The 16909-nt window shown below is 35.7% G+C and overlaps 1 protein-coding gene and 1 non-coding gene across 2 annotated transcripts in view; both read right to left on the bottom strand.

Moving 5' to 3' along the window:
* Window positions 1-16838, bottom strand: part of LOC149133167 (uncharacterized) — a 37170-nt gene extending 20332 nt beyond the window's left edge. The window contains exons 1-13 of the mRNA XM_089359328.1: window positions 16730-16838; window positions 15511-15564; window positions 15051-15204; window positions 14186-14329; window positions 12666-12803; window positions 11769-11927; window positions 9950-10779; window positions 8863-8915; window positions 8265-8371; window positions 5108-5256; window positions 3642-3821; window positions 3151-3208; window positions 463-513 (exon numbers count right to left, since the gene is read on the bottom strand). Of these exons, the coding sequence (XP_089215454.1) occupies window positions 463-513; window positions 3151-3208; window positions 3642-3821; window positions 5108-5256; window positions 8265-8371; window positions 8863-8915; window positions 9950-10779; window positions 11769-11927; window positions 12666-12803; window positions 14186-14329; window positions 15051-15204; window positions 15511-15564; window positions 16730-16779 (2127 nt within the window). The 5' untranslated portion in view covers window positions 16780-16838. The remainder of the gene's footprint in view (window positions 1-462; window positions 514-3150; window positions 3209-3641; window positions 3822-5107; window positions 5257-8264; window positions 8372-8862; window positions 8916-9949; window positions 10780-11768; window positions 11928-12665; window positions 12804-14185; window positions 14330-15050; window positions 15205-15510; window positions 15565-16729) is intronic.
* On the bottom strand, window positions 13601-13719 carry LOC128249138 (5S ribosomal RNA). Its single transcript, XR_008265259.1, has one exon. It is a non-coding gene; the product is annotated as a 5S ribosomal RNA (ribosomal RNA).
* Window positions 16839-16909: the final 71 nt, after the last annotated feature.

The following is a 16909-nucleotide window of genomic DNA, read 5'->3' as shown; positions in this document are numbered from 1 at the left end:
ACACTGGCTCTTCCATTTGATTTACATAAATATGAAATATGTACATGCACTAAAACAGCTGTGAAACCAATTTACTTTTTAGATCTAATCAAGCAGAGTCAATGATATCATTAACAAATCTGAAAAAAATCAGGACTGAGGTACTGACCAGTCCTAGCTTATTTATCCACTTCCAACACAAGCTAAATTATTGGCCGTACCAATGCAAGCTGCATATCTAAGTAGACTGGATGCACCATGCAACACCATACAATAGGTAAGACACAAAAATGGTTTGTCTGTTGTGTTGTGTTGCTTTGAAGTGTTTGACTTGCTATTTCTAGGACATAATTTTGCTCAAGCAGGATTGACAGTGGCAAAGCAAACAGCTCAGTAACAGAGACGTAATAATATCTAAAATTAAGCTTGCAGCAGAGGAGTGCCAAAACAGACAAAAAAAATATGTTCATGCAAGCCACTTACATATTTCATTCTTCGATGTTCCAGCCGAGAGCTGGTATAAGAATCTGGTGACTGGAAAAAGGAAATGAATTTAGATAAATCTTTGCAAAAAAAAATTTTTTAAATAAAAAAAAAATCAAAAAAAAAATCAAGCTTTTCAGAAAAAACACTGGTCATTGGACTGCGGCCACACTGAGGGCAGTCCGCCCCGTGTGGCACTCTTATGGGCCAGCACCACTTTTGGGTCTGCTGTAGGTAATATATATTCTTTGTGTGGGCTCAGAGGCGGCAAAATGAAGGGCCACCCCAGGTGGCATACACTCTAGCCACACTAGTGCATACACATCTACTCCTCATATATCTCTGAGGCTTTTTGGCAAGGCGTTGAAAAGTTGTGGGCTTTTGAAGCCTAAGCTGTTACAATATTGGCTCCTTAGTCTGGAAGGACAAAACAGGATGTTTGGTACCATGTAGTGATGTTCAGTCCAGTGATTGGTATAGCTTTATGGAAATTTTGTTATCAACCCATGAGATTAAAAAGCAAAACTGGTCTTAGTAGAATTCAGCTGCAGAACATAAAAGTCAGAACACAAACGACAATACTTTAACAATCGTACCATAGGCTGCCTTACAATGCGCAGTAGACTTATAGCATATAATAGATACTTCAGGGTAAATGGATATATACAATGCTTTGCTGTATGCTGAAAGATACTGTACTAATGCTTCAATAGATTGCAGAACCGCAATGAAAAAACTCCCATGAAACCAGAAAAGAATTTCAGAAAACTATACCAGTTGACCTAATATTTATAACAAAGAAGCATGAACATAATGATTGATTCAGAAAACCATTGAATATTTGTTATGAAGAGATGAATAAAAATGTAACACCAAGCATATTAAAATAGGTCAAGGGTTGTGCTGTGCTCCAAATTTACCAAAACGTTTATTCAACAATTGAAGTATTGGCTTCAATTTGCCAATGCTATATTAAAATAATGCTAAAATTTTAGAAAATATAAATATTAAAATTTTGAAATTAAAAATCATAGATATTTTTTCATAGAGTAAAAAACATCACCTGAATTAATTAAAAAAGTTTTTTTTTTTTATCCAAAATTCTGACTGCCTCCTTTTTTCTTGGTACATATATATATATATATATATATATATATATATATATAAAAAAGGTAAATACTTGATCATAATTGTAAAGAGGATATTTTTGAGGGTGATAAAAATACTTAAAGAACATAAATAATGTGTGATGTTAAGATAATGAGACTATGTCAATATTAACATTCATTTAAAAATGCCTTTTAATGTTGACATATAATATGATAATGATGATGACAATGATGATGATGATGATGTCATTCTTGGTTTTGGAGATAATAGGGATAGAAAATTAAGACTGGTACATTCCCTGATGGTGTTTTATACAGAGTAAAATTTGATCAGCGGTTAACACTTTCTGGGTCACTGTGTCATTTTCATTGCCCTATCTCTTCCGCTTAATTATTTTTCATATAATCAGCAGTCTCACGTTTTAAAAAATTTTTTGATGTTTTAGTTTGACATTTTACCATTTCTGCAGATTTATTTGAGCATGGAAGAGATCTTGCTTCAATTTGTCTGAGAACTTCTCGGAGCACTCTGAGTTTACACACAAACGCTAAGTTTAGTAAATAGAGCTGTGTATACAGGGTGTCCACAAAGTCTGGGTACATGGGGGAGTAACACATACTTTAAGAAATTATTATTTCTTATATTCAATCGTTTATGTTATGATTTTATGTACTCCATGTACCCACATGGGGATTAAAACATACTTTAAGAAATTATTATTTCTTATATTTAATTGTTTATGTTATGATTTTATTTACTCCATGTACCCAGACCTTGCGGACATCCTGTAGAATCCTGCTGCTTCCCTTATTGACCACATAACAAATCCTATGAAATTATAGCTAGTAAGACAATATTAGTGAGAATTAGTGAACCAAAGAATTTAATGTAGTAGCAGATCTGGAGACGTAATAATATTTTATATTCCCTTTCTTTATAAATCTGAGATTTCATGTTTACATGAAAACAAAAAAAATTGATTTTATCAACCAGAATGCAAAATTTACATAAACCCAAGAAAGAATAATTCTTTTTTGGAATGATGAGACTCAAAGCAGAAAAAGCTAGGTGTGGCTATGTGGTAACAAGCTTGCTTCCCAACCACAAGGTGCAGTCCCACTGCACCTTGGGCAAGTGTCTTCTATTATAGCCTTGGGCTGACTAAAGCCATATAAATGAATTTGGTAGACAGAAACTGAAAGAAGCCTGTTGTGTGTGTGTGTGTGTGTGTGTGTGTGTGTGTGTGTGTGCTTGTCCCCCTGCCATTGCTTGACAACCAATGCTGGTGTGTTTATGTCCCTACAACTTAGTGGTTCAGCAATAGAAGCTGAAAGAAGCAGTACTAGGCTTACAAAGAATAAGTCCTGTGGTCGATTTCTTCAACTAAAACTCTTTAAGGTGGTGCTCCAGCATGGCCGCAGTCAAATGACTGAAACAAGTAAAAGAATAAAATAATATCTAACAGTATGTAAATATGGGGTTAAAAACCCTTGCTTGATCTGCTTCGAGTTTCACCATTCCAAAAGAGAATTTTCTTGACGTTTCTAAAGACATCAACAATAAAAAATATGGTCTTACCATCACAGTTGCATAAGGATTCGATTTGGTTGGAATAACTGAAGAATGCAAACCTTCACTGCAAAAACAAAGAAATAACATTTAATTATGAACAAAATGATTTGGTTAAATATAATATTTTACAAGAACAAGCTTCCTTTTAATAATGAATCCAGAACTGATGTGGATAATTCTTTGAAAGTCAAAGAGAAAGAGGATAACGATGGACAAGCATCATTCATTTCCAATATTCTGCAAGAACATGTGTGGCCATGGGCAAATATTACCTTGGCTGGCAGCAAGTGAGGGTTGGTGATAGGAAGGGCACCCAGCCATAGAAAATCTGCCTCAATAAACTCTGACCCATGCAAGCACGGAACAGTGGACATTAAAATGACGATGAAGATGATTCATAAATAAATGTGAAGAGACTGATACAGCTAAAACAGCAATATGATTCCTCATGAAACTTTCCAGAAATACAGAGTAATGTGGCTTCCTTGTGAACTCACCTTCGTTCATATTTGGCCTTCAATTGTCTCAGCTCACGGCTATGCATCACTTTCAAGCGAGAAATCTCTTCATCTCTCTCTTTCTTCTCTTGTTCCTTCTCAATACGACGTTGTTTTTCTCTCTGAACTTTTTCTTCAAAAAGTCTTCGTCGTACCTCCTGTTCAACAAGGCTGTTAATCCTAGAAATCAAAGAATACGGTTAAAATATGTATTTTAAATATCACGTTGAAATCTGTTTTTTTTTTCCTGTATTTTGTTTCTTTTCTTTTTTTTTTTTTTTATAAATATCACACCTATTTTTCAAGTTGGATCGTTACTACAAATGCACTGGTTCTTCATTAGTTTTTGCAGCCTCACCCTTTTTGAGTAGTTGTTATGCCTAGCGCCCACCCAAGTGGCGAATAAGGTATCATGATGAAACTAACTTAACAGAGATGATAATTTATAAATTTTGCTCTAAAAATGGATTGTGTAAGCTTTTAATAGTGAAATGATAAAAAATTAATGAAGACAAAAGTTGTAAATTTACTATATTCGTTGCAAGTTAACGAATTGCCTCTACCTAATGAGATCTCATTATATTTTGATAACCATTACTAGTTTAATCATGTATAATATAATTACTACTATAGGTAACATTTAGGATGTTAATTATGTTACGTCAATGCCTCACCTCACTACCCCTAAAGCCTAATGCCTCCTTTGGTATACCCAATGCCCCCTTAGGGGCAGTATTGTTCCCATTGAGAACTTTTGCTGTTTTTGATGGCATAAAAGACGCACATGTATATTAAACAGATCTATTATATTTATTACAAAGATGCATTGGCTGGGACGATGACACTTGTTGCACATTGTGAATTGTAAAGCTAGGTTGAGTACAATTGAGTTATTGTTCTTGTGTAACCTCAGGGGTGAGCTCTGATTGAACAGACCTATAGGCAAAGCCATTCCAGCTATGGTTATTCTAATATTTATTCAGACGTGATATATCTGAGACTATTTAACCAATGTGTCATTCCTTTTGTAACAGCAGCAGCAGCCACTGCAGTCACTGCCACCACCACCATCATCATCATCATCATCTATTCTCCACACTGGCATGGGTTAGATGGTTTGACAGGAACTGATAATCCAGAGTACTACACTGAGGTCCAATGTCTACGTTTGCATGGTTTCTACAGTTGGATGTCCTTCCTAACACCAACCACTTCATTCACAGAGTGTACTGGGTGCTTTTTTTTGTGGGCCCAGCCCTGTTGAGGTCACTAAGTATTTGTACAACAAGACCCCTCAACCAAGTGTATGGTTGTTCTTAAAGGTTACTTTAAAGTTACCCTCATTGAGTAGCCCCTGCTCAGTACAACTGACTGGGGCTACTCAATAACAACAGTTTGCTATGTTAGAAATGAGGGTTACAACCTATTTTTTTGAAACAATAAAAGGGGTGAAATGCTTGCCTAACCTCTCTTGGTTTTCAAGTTCCTGAAGCTTGTACTTTTCATATTCAATTCTTTCCAGTTCAGCATCTCGCTCCTCTTCAAATATTCGAATTTTCTCTTCAAGTTGTGACTCAGCAATCTTGTATTGTTGCTTGATTTCTTGGAGGGACAGCTTCAAGTAGAGAAATTCAATTTAGAATTGTTGGCACAATAGCAAAGTGACTATTTCTCTAACAAACCACAAACTTACCAGTCAGTGTAAATTAGAAATTCCACAACTAATTGTGCTTTCAAAGCATACCAATTTCACACTGACCATACATATACAAGAAGCCATTTAAACATAAGTCAAAAAGGGAGCCTCTTCATGGTCGTTTGACCTACTAGAAATAGCAACCAAATCTCCCTGAAATCACATCTTATAGCTTAAAAATTGAAGGAGGCAGTGTGGTTAAGAAGCTCACTTTGCAACCATGTGCAACCACTGTTTGAATCAAGAGTCAAGCAGGCTTTGAATTGAGAGTCAAGAGTCTATTCCTATAGATTTTGTCTATGGTTATCATCTTAACCACCTGGCAGAGACTAACCCCACCATCCTGCCTGCTACAGGCCTCCAACTCTTCAAGAGTTCTCTCCTCTTACATCATCTGTATCAAGATTTTGGCCAAGTATCTTTTGCTGAACCGCTAAGTTACAGGGAATGTATGTATGTGTCTTTGTTATTGTTCTTCACCACCACTTGAAAATCTATTTGTTTGTGTGTTTATGTTCTCATAGCTTAGCAGTTTAGCAAAAGAGACTTATAGAATAAACACCAGATTTGAAAAACTAAGCACCAGGGTTGATTTGTTTGACTAAGGCCAAGGTGATTGCACGACTGCAATTTAATAACTGAAACAAAACAAAACAAAAACAAAAAAAAAAAACAAGTTTTATCCCTGCATGAGATAAAACGTGTGGTTTTACATGACGTGTTTTATCTCACACAGGGACAAAACCTGGCTTTGTTTAGTTCTCACTGCTGGGATAAAATTGTATGTTTCTCCCTCAAATCACTACTACCCTAATTAGGAAAAAGACATTAATCTTACACGGCTCTAACGAGATGACTGGTCATGTTTGGAAGGCCTTTTATCTATCATAAGTTTGCTTGACCTGAGTTGACAGGCAACTATAAAACAATGATAATCTACAATTTTAAAATCTCTTTTATAAGCAAATAATTCTTTTAGTAGATGCATTTTGAGAGAACATTTCAATAAATAATTCTAATTTATGGTAGAAATCAATAATTTTTTTTTTCACTATTAACCTCACTTTCAGCAATGAAACATTTATTACATATAAATACAGTTGGGTGGTTAGGAAACTTGTTTAACAACCACATGGTTTGGGTTCAGTTCCACATTGAGCCAACCAATCCATTATGAGTGAATTTGGATGATGCTGTTTATGATGAAGATGATAAACATGTGTACCTTCTGTGTTTCTTGCTCTGAGGAATCACTTCATACTTCATATTACAATGAATTACGAACTTTGAATGGAGTTGAAAATCATAAAAAGAAATTTTTTTTTTAAATTGATAAAAAAAACGAAGTGTAACTAATCCAGAAAGTAACCCAACCAACCTGAACAAATGTAGAATGATATATGTGTTATACCAGAAATAGTGCGTGCACACCTTGTATATGTGCAAAATGACACATGGCAAGTGTATATATGCCCATGTGCCACATTACTACATATAGGTCATGAACTTCTAGCTCTGAACTCACATATTGTTATTTCATTGTTCCTATTCACCCTAATACACATTTATCATGACCTTAGCTAATCTATTAAATTTTATCAGTGATGACCTTGTGTAAATGTGATATATTCATACTGACTCATTGTAGCACTTCTATTAACAATAGTAAAATAATCAATCGTTATCTCTCGTATGACTTGACTTGTTGCACGTTTCCATTAACAAAAAAAAAATAAAGAGAGAAAGAAAGCAAGAAAGGAAAAAAAAAAAAAAAGAAACCCGTGAAAGTGCTTCAAGGGAAACAGCACTGAGTTTCTCAGAATTAAACTTCATGAAATAAACCTTCCATACTTTAACTGGTACGAGGGAGGTGTGAAAAGTTCATAGGCTGACTATGAAGGGGAGATACTAGAGCTGTGAAATCTTGCAGGCATTAATTCCAACCATTCTTATTAATAACTGCATTGTTTCTTTCCAGCTCAACTGACACCTGACTGTTCAAAGAAGAATTCAAAAGTAACTGGTAGTGACTTCTCTTGGAAATGGACAAAATTTGGCATCTTGGTGTTATCAAGTATCTGCCGAAAAAGGGTTTAGCTCCCAATGACATTCATACTGACAAGGTTGCTACATTAGGGGATGATGCTCCAGCTTTATTAACAGTGCAAAAGTGGGCAGCTGAATTTAGGAGAGGAAAAATGGAGATGACCCAGTGTCTTGACATCCTGCAACAGCCACCACAGAGGAAAATATTGATCGTGTTCACCACATGGTGATGGATGACAGGCGACTGACTACAAACTAAATAGCTAATGCTATTAGCATACCCCATGAGAGAGTTGAGAATATTCTGCACAATGGCCTTGGCATTGCAAAAGCTTCTGCTTGGTGGGTGCCACATTTTCTGACACCTGATCAAAAGCACACCTGGCTGATCACATCACAGGAAAATCTGACATTGTATGAGGCAGATCCAGCTGGTTTCCTTGAATGTCTCCTAACCCAGGATGAGTGTTGGCTACAAAGAAACAATCCATGTAGCAGAAACACCCCTTCTCACCTGTTCCAAAGGAGACCAAGGTCATTTCATCTACAAGGAAGGTGATGGCCTCAGTTTTTTGGGATGCAAAAAGCATTGTGTTTATTGACTGTCTTCAGAAGGGCTACACCATCAATGGAGAATACTATGGCAAGTCAAAGAACTGCACCAAGCTCCACTGGCTGTTTTGGTATGGTTGTCTTTCCTAATGCCAACCACATTACAGAGTGGACTGGGTGCTTTTCACATGGCACCAGCACTGGTGAGGTCTGTTTTGGCATGGTTTTTACAGCTGGACGCCCTTCCTATCATGCCAACTGAATAAAATAAAGGTAATTCTGAATCTGTTTGGGTTTGGGAAGTTTGCTAAATAAAACAGTCAACTCACATTTGAAGTATTTTCTTCAATAGAATTTTGTCTCTGCTTGGATGAAGAGACTCTTTTAGGCACTTCGTGAATTTCTCCATTGTATTCAATAGAAAATGAAGGTGAACCTGTTAAAAGAAATTATAGGAATAGACATAAACCACTTTACAAGATAGCAATAATTAATATTCTCTTTGCTTATAATAAATATGTAATCAGCTTCTTTGAGTGAAGTCATTAATTTTTAAAATCTTGGTTTGTGATAAACATCGGAACAAACAGTAAGCAGAGTCTAATATTGGAAAATTGAGCAACATGACCAAACAGCCTGAGAATGAAGGGATCCATGAAATTAAAAGTTTTCTGACCCCTGGTCTAAAATGTTAAAACTGAATTTTCTACACATACATAGAAAAAATAGGATATGTCTGTCGTGATTTTTAAAAAATCAGTTAATTTATAATACATATTGATGGCACAGTCAGTTTAATACTTCGCAAGTTATCAAAATTTAATTTTATTTATTCTGTTTCAATTCAAAATGTCAGCTGCCAGATAATTTCTAATGGTTCATTGCAAAATATCACAACGAAAATTATTTTATAATTAATTCACTTACCATTCTTTATTTTTTGTTTTGTTGGACTGGACTGTTCCAAAAGAGCAAGAAGTCTATAAGAAAAATAACAAAATAAACATCTTAATAATGTTGATGAGGAAAAAACAATTATATGAAGAGTGTAAAAATACAATGACATAAAGTAAGCAACATCATCATTCATCATTTAACATCTGCTTTCCATGCTGGCATGGGTTGGACGGTTTGACAAGAGCTGGCCAGGCAGAAGACTGCACCAGACTTCCGAGTCTGGTTTTTATGGCTGGATGCTCTTCCAGATACCAACCACCTTACAGAGTGGATTGAGTGCGTTTTACATGGTACCAGCAAAGGCGAGGTCAGTTTTGGCATGGTTTTACAGGTGGATACCCTTCCAAATGCCAACCGCTTTACAGTGTGGACTGGATGCTTTTTACGTGGTACCAGCACCGGAAGGGTCACCGAGTAACTTGCAAGACAAGACTACAAAATAAGACAGATTCCATTTACATTGGTAATTGATTGGATATTTTCAGTTCTATTTGATGTCCATTCAGTTCCATGTTGTAACTTTTTAATGGTTTTCTGGGCCAATTTGCTTTATTTAAATTCCATGAATTCGTACAACATAATATTTATTATACAAAGTCACATAGTTTACTCTAGCACACTTAACAACCTATTCTTTTATTTGTCTCAGTCATTTGACTGTGGCCATGCTGGGGCACCACCTTAAAGGGTTTTAATCGAAGTAATTGACAACAGGACTTATTCTTTGTAAGCCTAATACTTATTCTATTAGTTTCTTTTACTGAACTGCTAAGTTACAGGGACATAAACACACCAACATCAGTTGTCAAGTGATGGTGCATACAGAGCATACTGGCTTCATTTCTTACAAGCCTACGCATGTCCTCAGCAGTCACAGCCCATCTTTGATCAAGCAGACTTATAAATAAAGTCATTCAAACTATGACCATTCTGTGGGATTGAACCCAAAACTATGTGGTTGCAATGCAAGCTTCTTAACCACATGGCCATACCTGTGCCTATTGCAAAAATTCTAGGAAATCAGATTGACAACAGAATATGTAAAAATCTAATTTACCTTCGCTTTTCTTTGGCAATTCTCTCGAGTTCAAGTCTTTCCTGCTTTTCTACTTGGTCTTGTCTTTTCTTAAGTTCTATTATAGATGCTTGAAGGTTTCCATCTTGTTCTTCTGACTGTTTCATCATCTGTTCTTGTTTTACAGAAAGTTCGTTAATTTCACTGACCAATTTTTCAGTAGAAATCTTTAGATTCTTCTCCATATCTTGCAAGATTTCTTCCTGCATCTTTACCGAATTTTCCCGTTCTTCCAAAATCAGGGATTTTTCATAAACCTGTTTTTCAATGCGAAACTTCTCAGATTGCCTCAATGCATTCTTTTCCTGATCAATTTGGTCTTTTTGTTCATTAAAAGACTTTGTGAACAGGTCCTTCTTATCATTATATCTTTGTAAATAACTTTTTTCCCCCTTAATATGTTCCTCCTCATGAAGAAGCAGCTCCTTCACAGCAGCTTCCAATTCTTCAATTTCTACATTGATCTTTTCTCTGTCTTCAGCATTTTTTGCTTTAGTATATTCTTCTTGTTTTTGCTGCTGGTGTTTTTCAAGTTCTTGTTTAGCGTCCTCTATTTCTTGTTTCTCAAAATTAATATCCTCAAAGTCCTTCTTATGTTGTATTTCAAAGTCTTTCATAGAATTTTCATATTCTTGAATCAATTCGATCTCTTTATTTTCAATCTGGTACCATTTCTTCTTCACTTCTTCTCCCTGACTTTCAATCCATCCATCATGTGCTACAGTAAATTCAGAGAATTTTTTCCCAGCCTCTTGAAGCTCATAGGTCAAACCTTCAATTATCCTTTTGTCACCTTCCAATTCTCGTCTCATCTTGAAGAAAAATATAAAAAAAAAAAAGAAAAAACATATATTGGAATAAGTAACCATAAAATCCTGGATTCAAACCTTGCTATAATGTATTTTATATAACCCATGCTAGCATGGAAAGCGGACGTTAAACGATGATGATGATGATGATGATATATATATATATATATATTTTCAAGTTTAAGTGGTAATCATCGCTTAACATCTGTTGTCCATGCTGGCATGGGTTCGACGGTTTGACTGGAGTTGGTAAACTGGAAGGCTGCACCAGACTCCAGTGTGATTTGGCATGGTTTTCTACGGCTGGATGCCCCTCCTAACGCCAAACTACTCCAAGAGTGTAATTGGTACTTTTATGTGCCACTGGCATGGGTGCCATTTGCATGATACCAGTATCAGCCATGACTGCAATTTTGCTCGGTTTGATGGGTCTTCTCAAGCATGGCATAACGGCAAGGGTCTTAGTCATTATTTCTGTGAGGCCCAACGCTCAAAAGGAACTCAGCCACTTTGCCTCTGTGAAGCCCAACAGTCGAAAGGAATTCAATTTCTTTGAAAGAATTATTACTTCTATTAGAATAATAATGGTAAGTTTGTTTCCATTCTTAATTGTCAATAATTTAGGTTGATGACAGTTTCAGATACGTTACTAATTAGCAAGGCTAAAATTTATAATAGTCACTTTACAAATATATCACACCATTTTTGGCAGCTGCAATATCTTTTGTATGAAGTAGTTTATCCCAAAGCTAGGCAGAAGTGTAAAACATAGCATGTCTGCTTAACGTTTCTGTTACCATATTTCTGCTGGACAGATCAAAGGATAGAGATCAGACTAATATAGACCTCCTCTTCCCACAAGTAAAAACTGGTTTGTGTTGGGCTAACCACTCCAACCTAGAAAAAAAGCATCGATGACAATGGGAGAAAAGTCATTGATAACCTATACTCTATAAGGAACAAAGGGCTTAGATAAGTAAAATAGCACTCACCTTTTGTTTTTGATACTCTAAGTCTGCCTTCTGTTGATCATATTGTTGCGTCATGGCTTCTAGCTTTGTTTCTTTATTCAATTTTTCCATCTCAATGTCTTCAATCTGCTGCTCCAAATTCAGTTTGGCTTCCTGCTTCAACTCCAGATCGTGAATTTCCTACAAAATAAATTACTTGTGCTTAAACCAGTTCGGAAGCAGGTGGTGAGATTCTAGTTATCCATCTAGGGCTCAGCTGACATCTGTTCTAACTCTTATCTACTCATACACAAATTACAGTTATATCGGTTTATAGTTATGACACTTTATTTAAAAAAAGAATATACCTTGATTGAGTCTGAACTTAATTATTGTAACACATTTCTGTCGTTGGACTGCACCTATACTGAGTAAAACCTTCGGGATAATCATTAGATAAATTTGATCAAATTAGTAAGATTTACCAGACTTACGTCCCTTTCAGAGAGTTATCACCCCTTCTATTCATCATCATCATCGTTTAACGTCTGCTTTCCATGCTAGCATGGGTTGGACGATTTGACTGAGGACTGGTGAAACCGGATGGCAACACCAGGCTCCAATCTGATTTGGCAGAGTTTCTACAGCTGGATGCCCTTCCTAACGCCAACCACTCAGAGAGTGTAGTGGGTGCTTTTACGCGTCACCCGCACGAAGGCCAGTCAGGCGGTATTAGACTTAATTATATGACAAAATAGTTACACCAATGTATACAAGCAAAAACATTATATCCTCGTTCATCGCTTAATGAACTGGACAGTTTGCCATAATTTGATTAGTTGGAGGACCACACTGCGAGGCGCAGATATAAAAAGTTCATTTTGTAATCACATTTCAATAACCGAAACAAGTAAATGATAGAAGATAAATTATTCTTACTTTCTCTAACAATTCCTTTGTCTTCATAAGATTGTTTCTCAGAACCGTTTCCTCCTGTGTCAGTTTCTTCAATTCATTCTCCACTTCAGTGCAGCAGCTGGCCGATCTTTCAGCTAATCGTTTAGCTATTTCTTCCTCCTAGAACAACATTAAAAAAGTTACATATTTCATGTATTTAACTTTTGACTAGCATCATATAAAACCTAGAATTATTATAGATTTTGTGTTATCATTCTAGGTACATGCATGGCTGTGTAGTTAACATATCCACTTCTCAGCCACCGTCGTTCCAGGTTCAGTCCTATTGCATGGCACCCTGGGTAAGTATTTTTGTACTATAGCCTTGGTCTGACCATTGCCTTGTGAGTGAATTTCGTAGGTGGAAACTGAAAGAAGCTCTTCATCATCATTTAACATCCTTTTTCCATGTTGGCATGGGTTAGACAGTTTGACAAGAGCTGGCAAGCCAGAGAATCGCACTAGGTTCCATTGTCTGTTTTGGCATGATTTCTACAGCTGGATGCCCTTCCTAATGTTAACCATTTTACAGGACACCAGCACCAGTACAGTTTTTTATGTAGCACCATCATTGACAGGGTCACTTGCAAAATAGAAACTCCTCATCTAGGAATGAATAGTAGCATTAAGTTGGGCGGCTTTATGCCAGTTGGTGAGAGACGAAATGCACATAGTGACAGAGATAGGTGTCTTATATACTTTATAAATATAAATATATATATATATATGAATAGAAATCCCAAATTAGGTAACGGAGTAGATAAAATCCAGGCCACATACTTCCTACACCTTGATCCTTAGATCTTACCTTTGCATATATATATATATATATATTATAAGAAGTTTCTATGGTTGGATCATCATCATCGGTTAACGTCCGCTTTCCATGCTAGCATGGGTTGGACAAAAGTGTGTGATGCTTACAGCACCTAGGTTTCCCAAGCGGTCACCCATCTAAGTACTCACTGGGCTCTGCGTTGCTTAACTTCGGTGATCGGACAAGAACCGGTGCTCTCAACGTGATATGGCCATAATGGATGTCCTTCTTAATGTCCACCATTTTTACAGAGTGTACTAGATACTTTTTATGTGGCCCCAGCACTAGTAGGGTCACCAAGTAACAGGCAAGACAACACCCTTTCATAGAGAGCCAAGTGCAGAGAGGCTAAAATGGGAAAAGGGACAGGAACAGGTGTCCAGCAGCATCTAAATCTATTTTTCTCTCTCGCTCTTTCTCACACTCTCTGTGTCATTTACACACGTTTTCTCTCTCTTTCTCTAAAAGAAATCACTTGTGTTCAGACCTGGAGAGAGAGATAAGCTCTGCCAAGTTTAATATTCTCAAGACACACCATATGCCATGAGGATAACCATCCAACTTCATCAGTAATGAAGGACTTCACTACTCACTACATGTCATCTATATCTATATATATATATACCATGTATCACATCTTACTGGCACAAATACTTCTATCACAAGAAAAATGAAAACTTTTTACCGTTTCCTTTTGCCTTTTTATTCTTTCCATTTCTTTCTCCAACTGGAATTTTTCTTTTTCTTCCAAATAATCTTTGAACTGCTTCTCAATTTCCTGACTTTTCCGTTTTAATTTCGCTTGTTCTTGTCTAACTTGTAGCTGAACCTGTAAATTGATAATTTTAAGAAGCATTTTAACTAACTTTAATTAAATCTTTAAATGTTTGGGATTAATTGTTGTTAATAAAATTATACAATTTTTCTGGTTATTAATTTCATGTTTAGAGATTACCATTTTTTAAAATATATTTCAACCATTTTGATCTCTGATCTCTAATTCAGTTTAGTACTGTTTACACACGACAACTGAAGATAAAACCAAGCAAAACACTGGAGATTGTCTGAAAAATTGTAGCTGTTTTTATTTGTTTTTTTTTTAGTGTTGGGGTCTTCTCTTGAAAAATATCACTCCAATTGTGAAGGCAAGTGGCTTAGTGGTTAGGGCATTCGGCTCACGATTCCCAGCAACATGTTGTGTCCTTGAGCAAGACACTTTATTTCACGTTTTCCAGTCCACCCAGCTGGCAAAAATGTATTTTAAAGGGCCAGCCTTGTCACGCTATGTGTCACGCTGAATCTCCCTGAGAACTACGTCCTGTTTCTTGAGTGAGAGAAAGTTGGGGCAAAAGAGTACAACAGGGGTCACCCCCCCCCCCCCTGTCGGAGCCTCGTGGAGCTTTAGGTGTTTTCGCTCAATAAACACACACAACGTCCACTCTGGGAATCGAAACCACGATCCCCTAACCGCGAGTCTGCTGCCCTAACCACTGGGCCATTGCACCTCCACACCTTTGTCCTTAGCTGTTATATGACTGTTAAAGACTTACTTTTTTTGTTTCATCTTGAGCTTTTTCCATTTCAAGTTGGAGAGAGTTCAGCTGAGATCTCTTGATTTGCAGCTCCTTTTCAAGTTCTGCCTGCTTGCACAGACGATCCATCTCAGCCTGTCGATGCTTCTCCTCCATATTTTCAATCTCTTGCCTGGAAAGAAATTTGACAAAAATTGTAAAATTTTTAAAAGCAAACACAAATTATTATGACAAAAAAATGCTTCAGATATTTCATGCTTTGTCAGAAATGCTGGAAACTTTTGAGCAAAAATTTTTTTTTTCTTTATGTTTCATATTAGCTTGACATCTCTAAATCCAATAATTTCAAAAGTATAACTTAACAGCTTACAAATTACTTTTGATAAATCTAAGAAGGGCTCCTGAAATTGTTCTTTTGCATAAAAAATACTTTCAAAAACTCTTTACGAAGAGAAAAAGCTATTCTCTAAAGTCTCACCGTTTTTCTTCCAGCATTTCAATTTCTTGGCGATGAACTAAATCAAAGTCTCCACTGAATGAAGGAAATAGGAATAAGGAAGAAAAATGAATAACAAAAGCTAAGGGTTTATTTTTAGTGTAAAAATATCTGTAGTATATGTGAGGAAATTGTTTTAAATCTATTTGAGAACTCCTTAGAAGAAAGAATAAAGTTTAAATTATATAATAAAAAATATGATAATGTATAGTAACAATTAAATACAAAAGAATTTAAATTTACTCTTTGATGTAGTTCATAATCTTCTCATAAAGAATAATGACAATAATGAGGTAATTAATTAGCAGTTGACAATAAGGATGGATATTTGTAACAAAATGTCTTATTTACAAAATCTCTAAGCAATAACACTGAATAAATATATTCTAGTAAACAAAAAGGTTACCAATAACAATTCTATAGTAAGCATATTTTAAAAATCTCTTATCAGCAATTCATTTTCCTTTTCCCTGGTATTTCCCAGTAAATTCATACTGACACAAATGTTACCTTGAAAAACAAAATATTTTGTTCGTTGGGACTCTCCTGCAGTGAGATAGTCCCTTTACAACAGATTTCTCCACTTAAAATTATAAGGATATGCTATTAGTCGATTTACATCACAGGAATTTAGAAACTTCAAGAGATTTGAAATAAATCATTTTTAATGGTGTAAGCAGATGTAGCTTTTTATACTTTGAGTTCCAATAATAAAAATGATTTATTTCATATCTCTTGAAGTTTCAACATTCTTATAGCATAAACAAAATACAATTCTTGCTGGTAAGAATGAAGCTTTTAAAAGGATTGCTGTGGTATAATGGCAGAACATCTGTCATGTTCACAGAAGATATGAGTTCGAGTTCCATGGGTAGCCTTCAACTTTCCCTGCCAAAAGGGTTTTAAGTTAATATTCTACATTATCTATAGCTTTATCTACTTCAAGTTCCACCATCTGTCTATACTCAAAGCTGAGTAATTTTACCTTTGTTTTCAGTATCAAATAAAATTCTAAATAGAAACTATCTGGTGATCTTATCAAGATCATACAAATAAAAATTGTAGGCTTTTCTTTATGTAGTGGTTCAAGGGAAATTTTTTATGATTCCTTATTCTACTGCGGCTACAAATGAAATTTGTATTTTGTTAGGAAACAGCTGGGAATAGTTGTTAGATGAAAGGTTTCAAACAATCAACTCACCTCATACCGACAATATTAAGGCTGTCTGTAGAACGGTACAAGTCATTCATTGACTGACTCAGTAACGATGTACGAGAAAACGTTAAATTGCACTGGAAAAAGTAAAAGAGCAAAACATGTCAAACACCAAAAAAAAAAAAAAGAGAATAGTTCTAAAATGATATATACACACACCAACAC

Source organism: Octopus bimaculoides, chromosome 11 (assembly GCF_046866305.1).
Source record: "Octopus bimaculoides isolate indiv1 chromosome 11, ASM4686630v1, whole genome shotgun sequence".
In the NCBI taxonomy this organism is placed as follows: domain Eukaryota; kingdom Metazoa; phylum Mollusca; class Cephalopoda; order Octopoda; family Octopodidae; genus Octopus; species Octopus bimaculoides.
The sequence above is the reverse complement of the archived record's forward strand: the minus strand, read 5'-3'. Positions and strand labels throughout refer to the sequence as shown.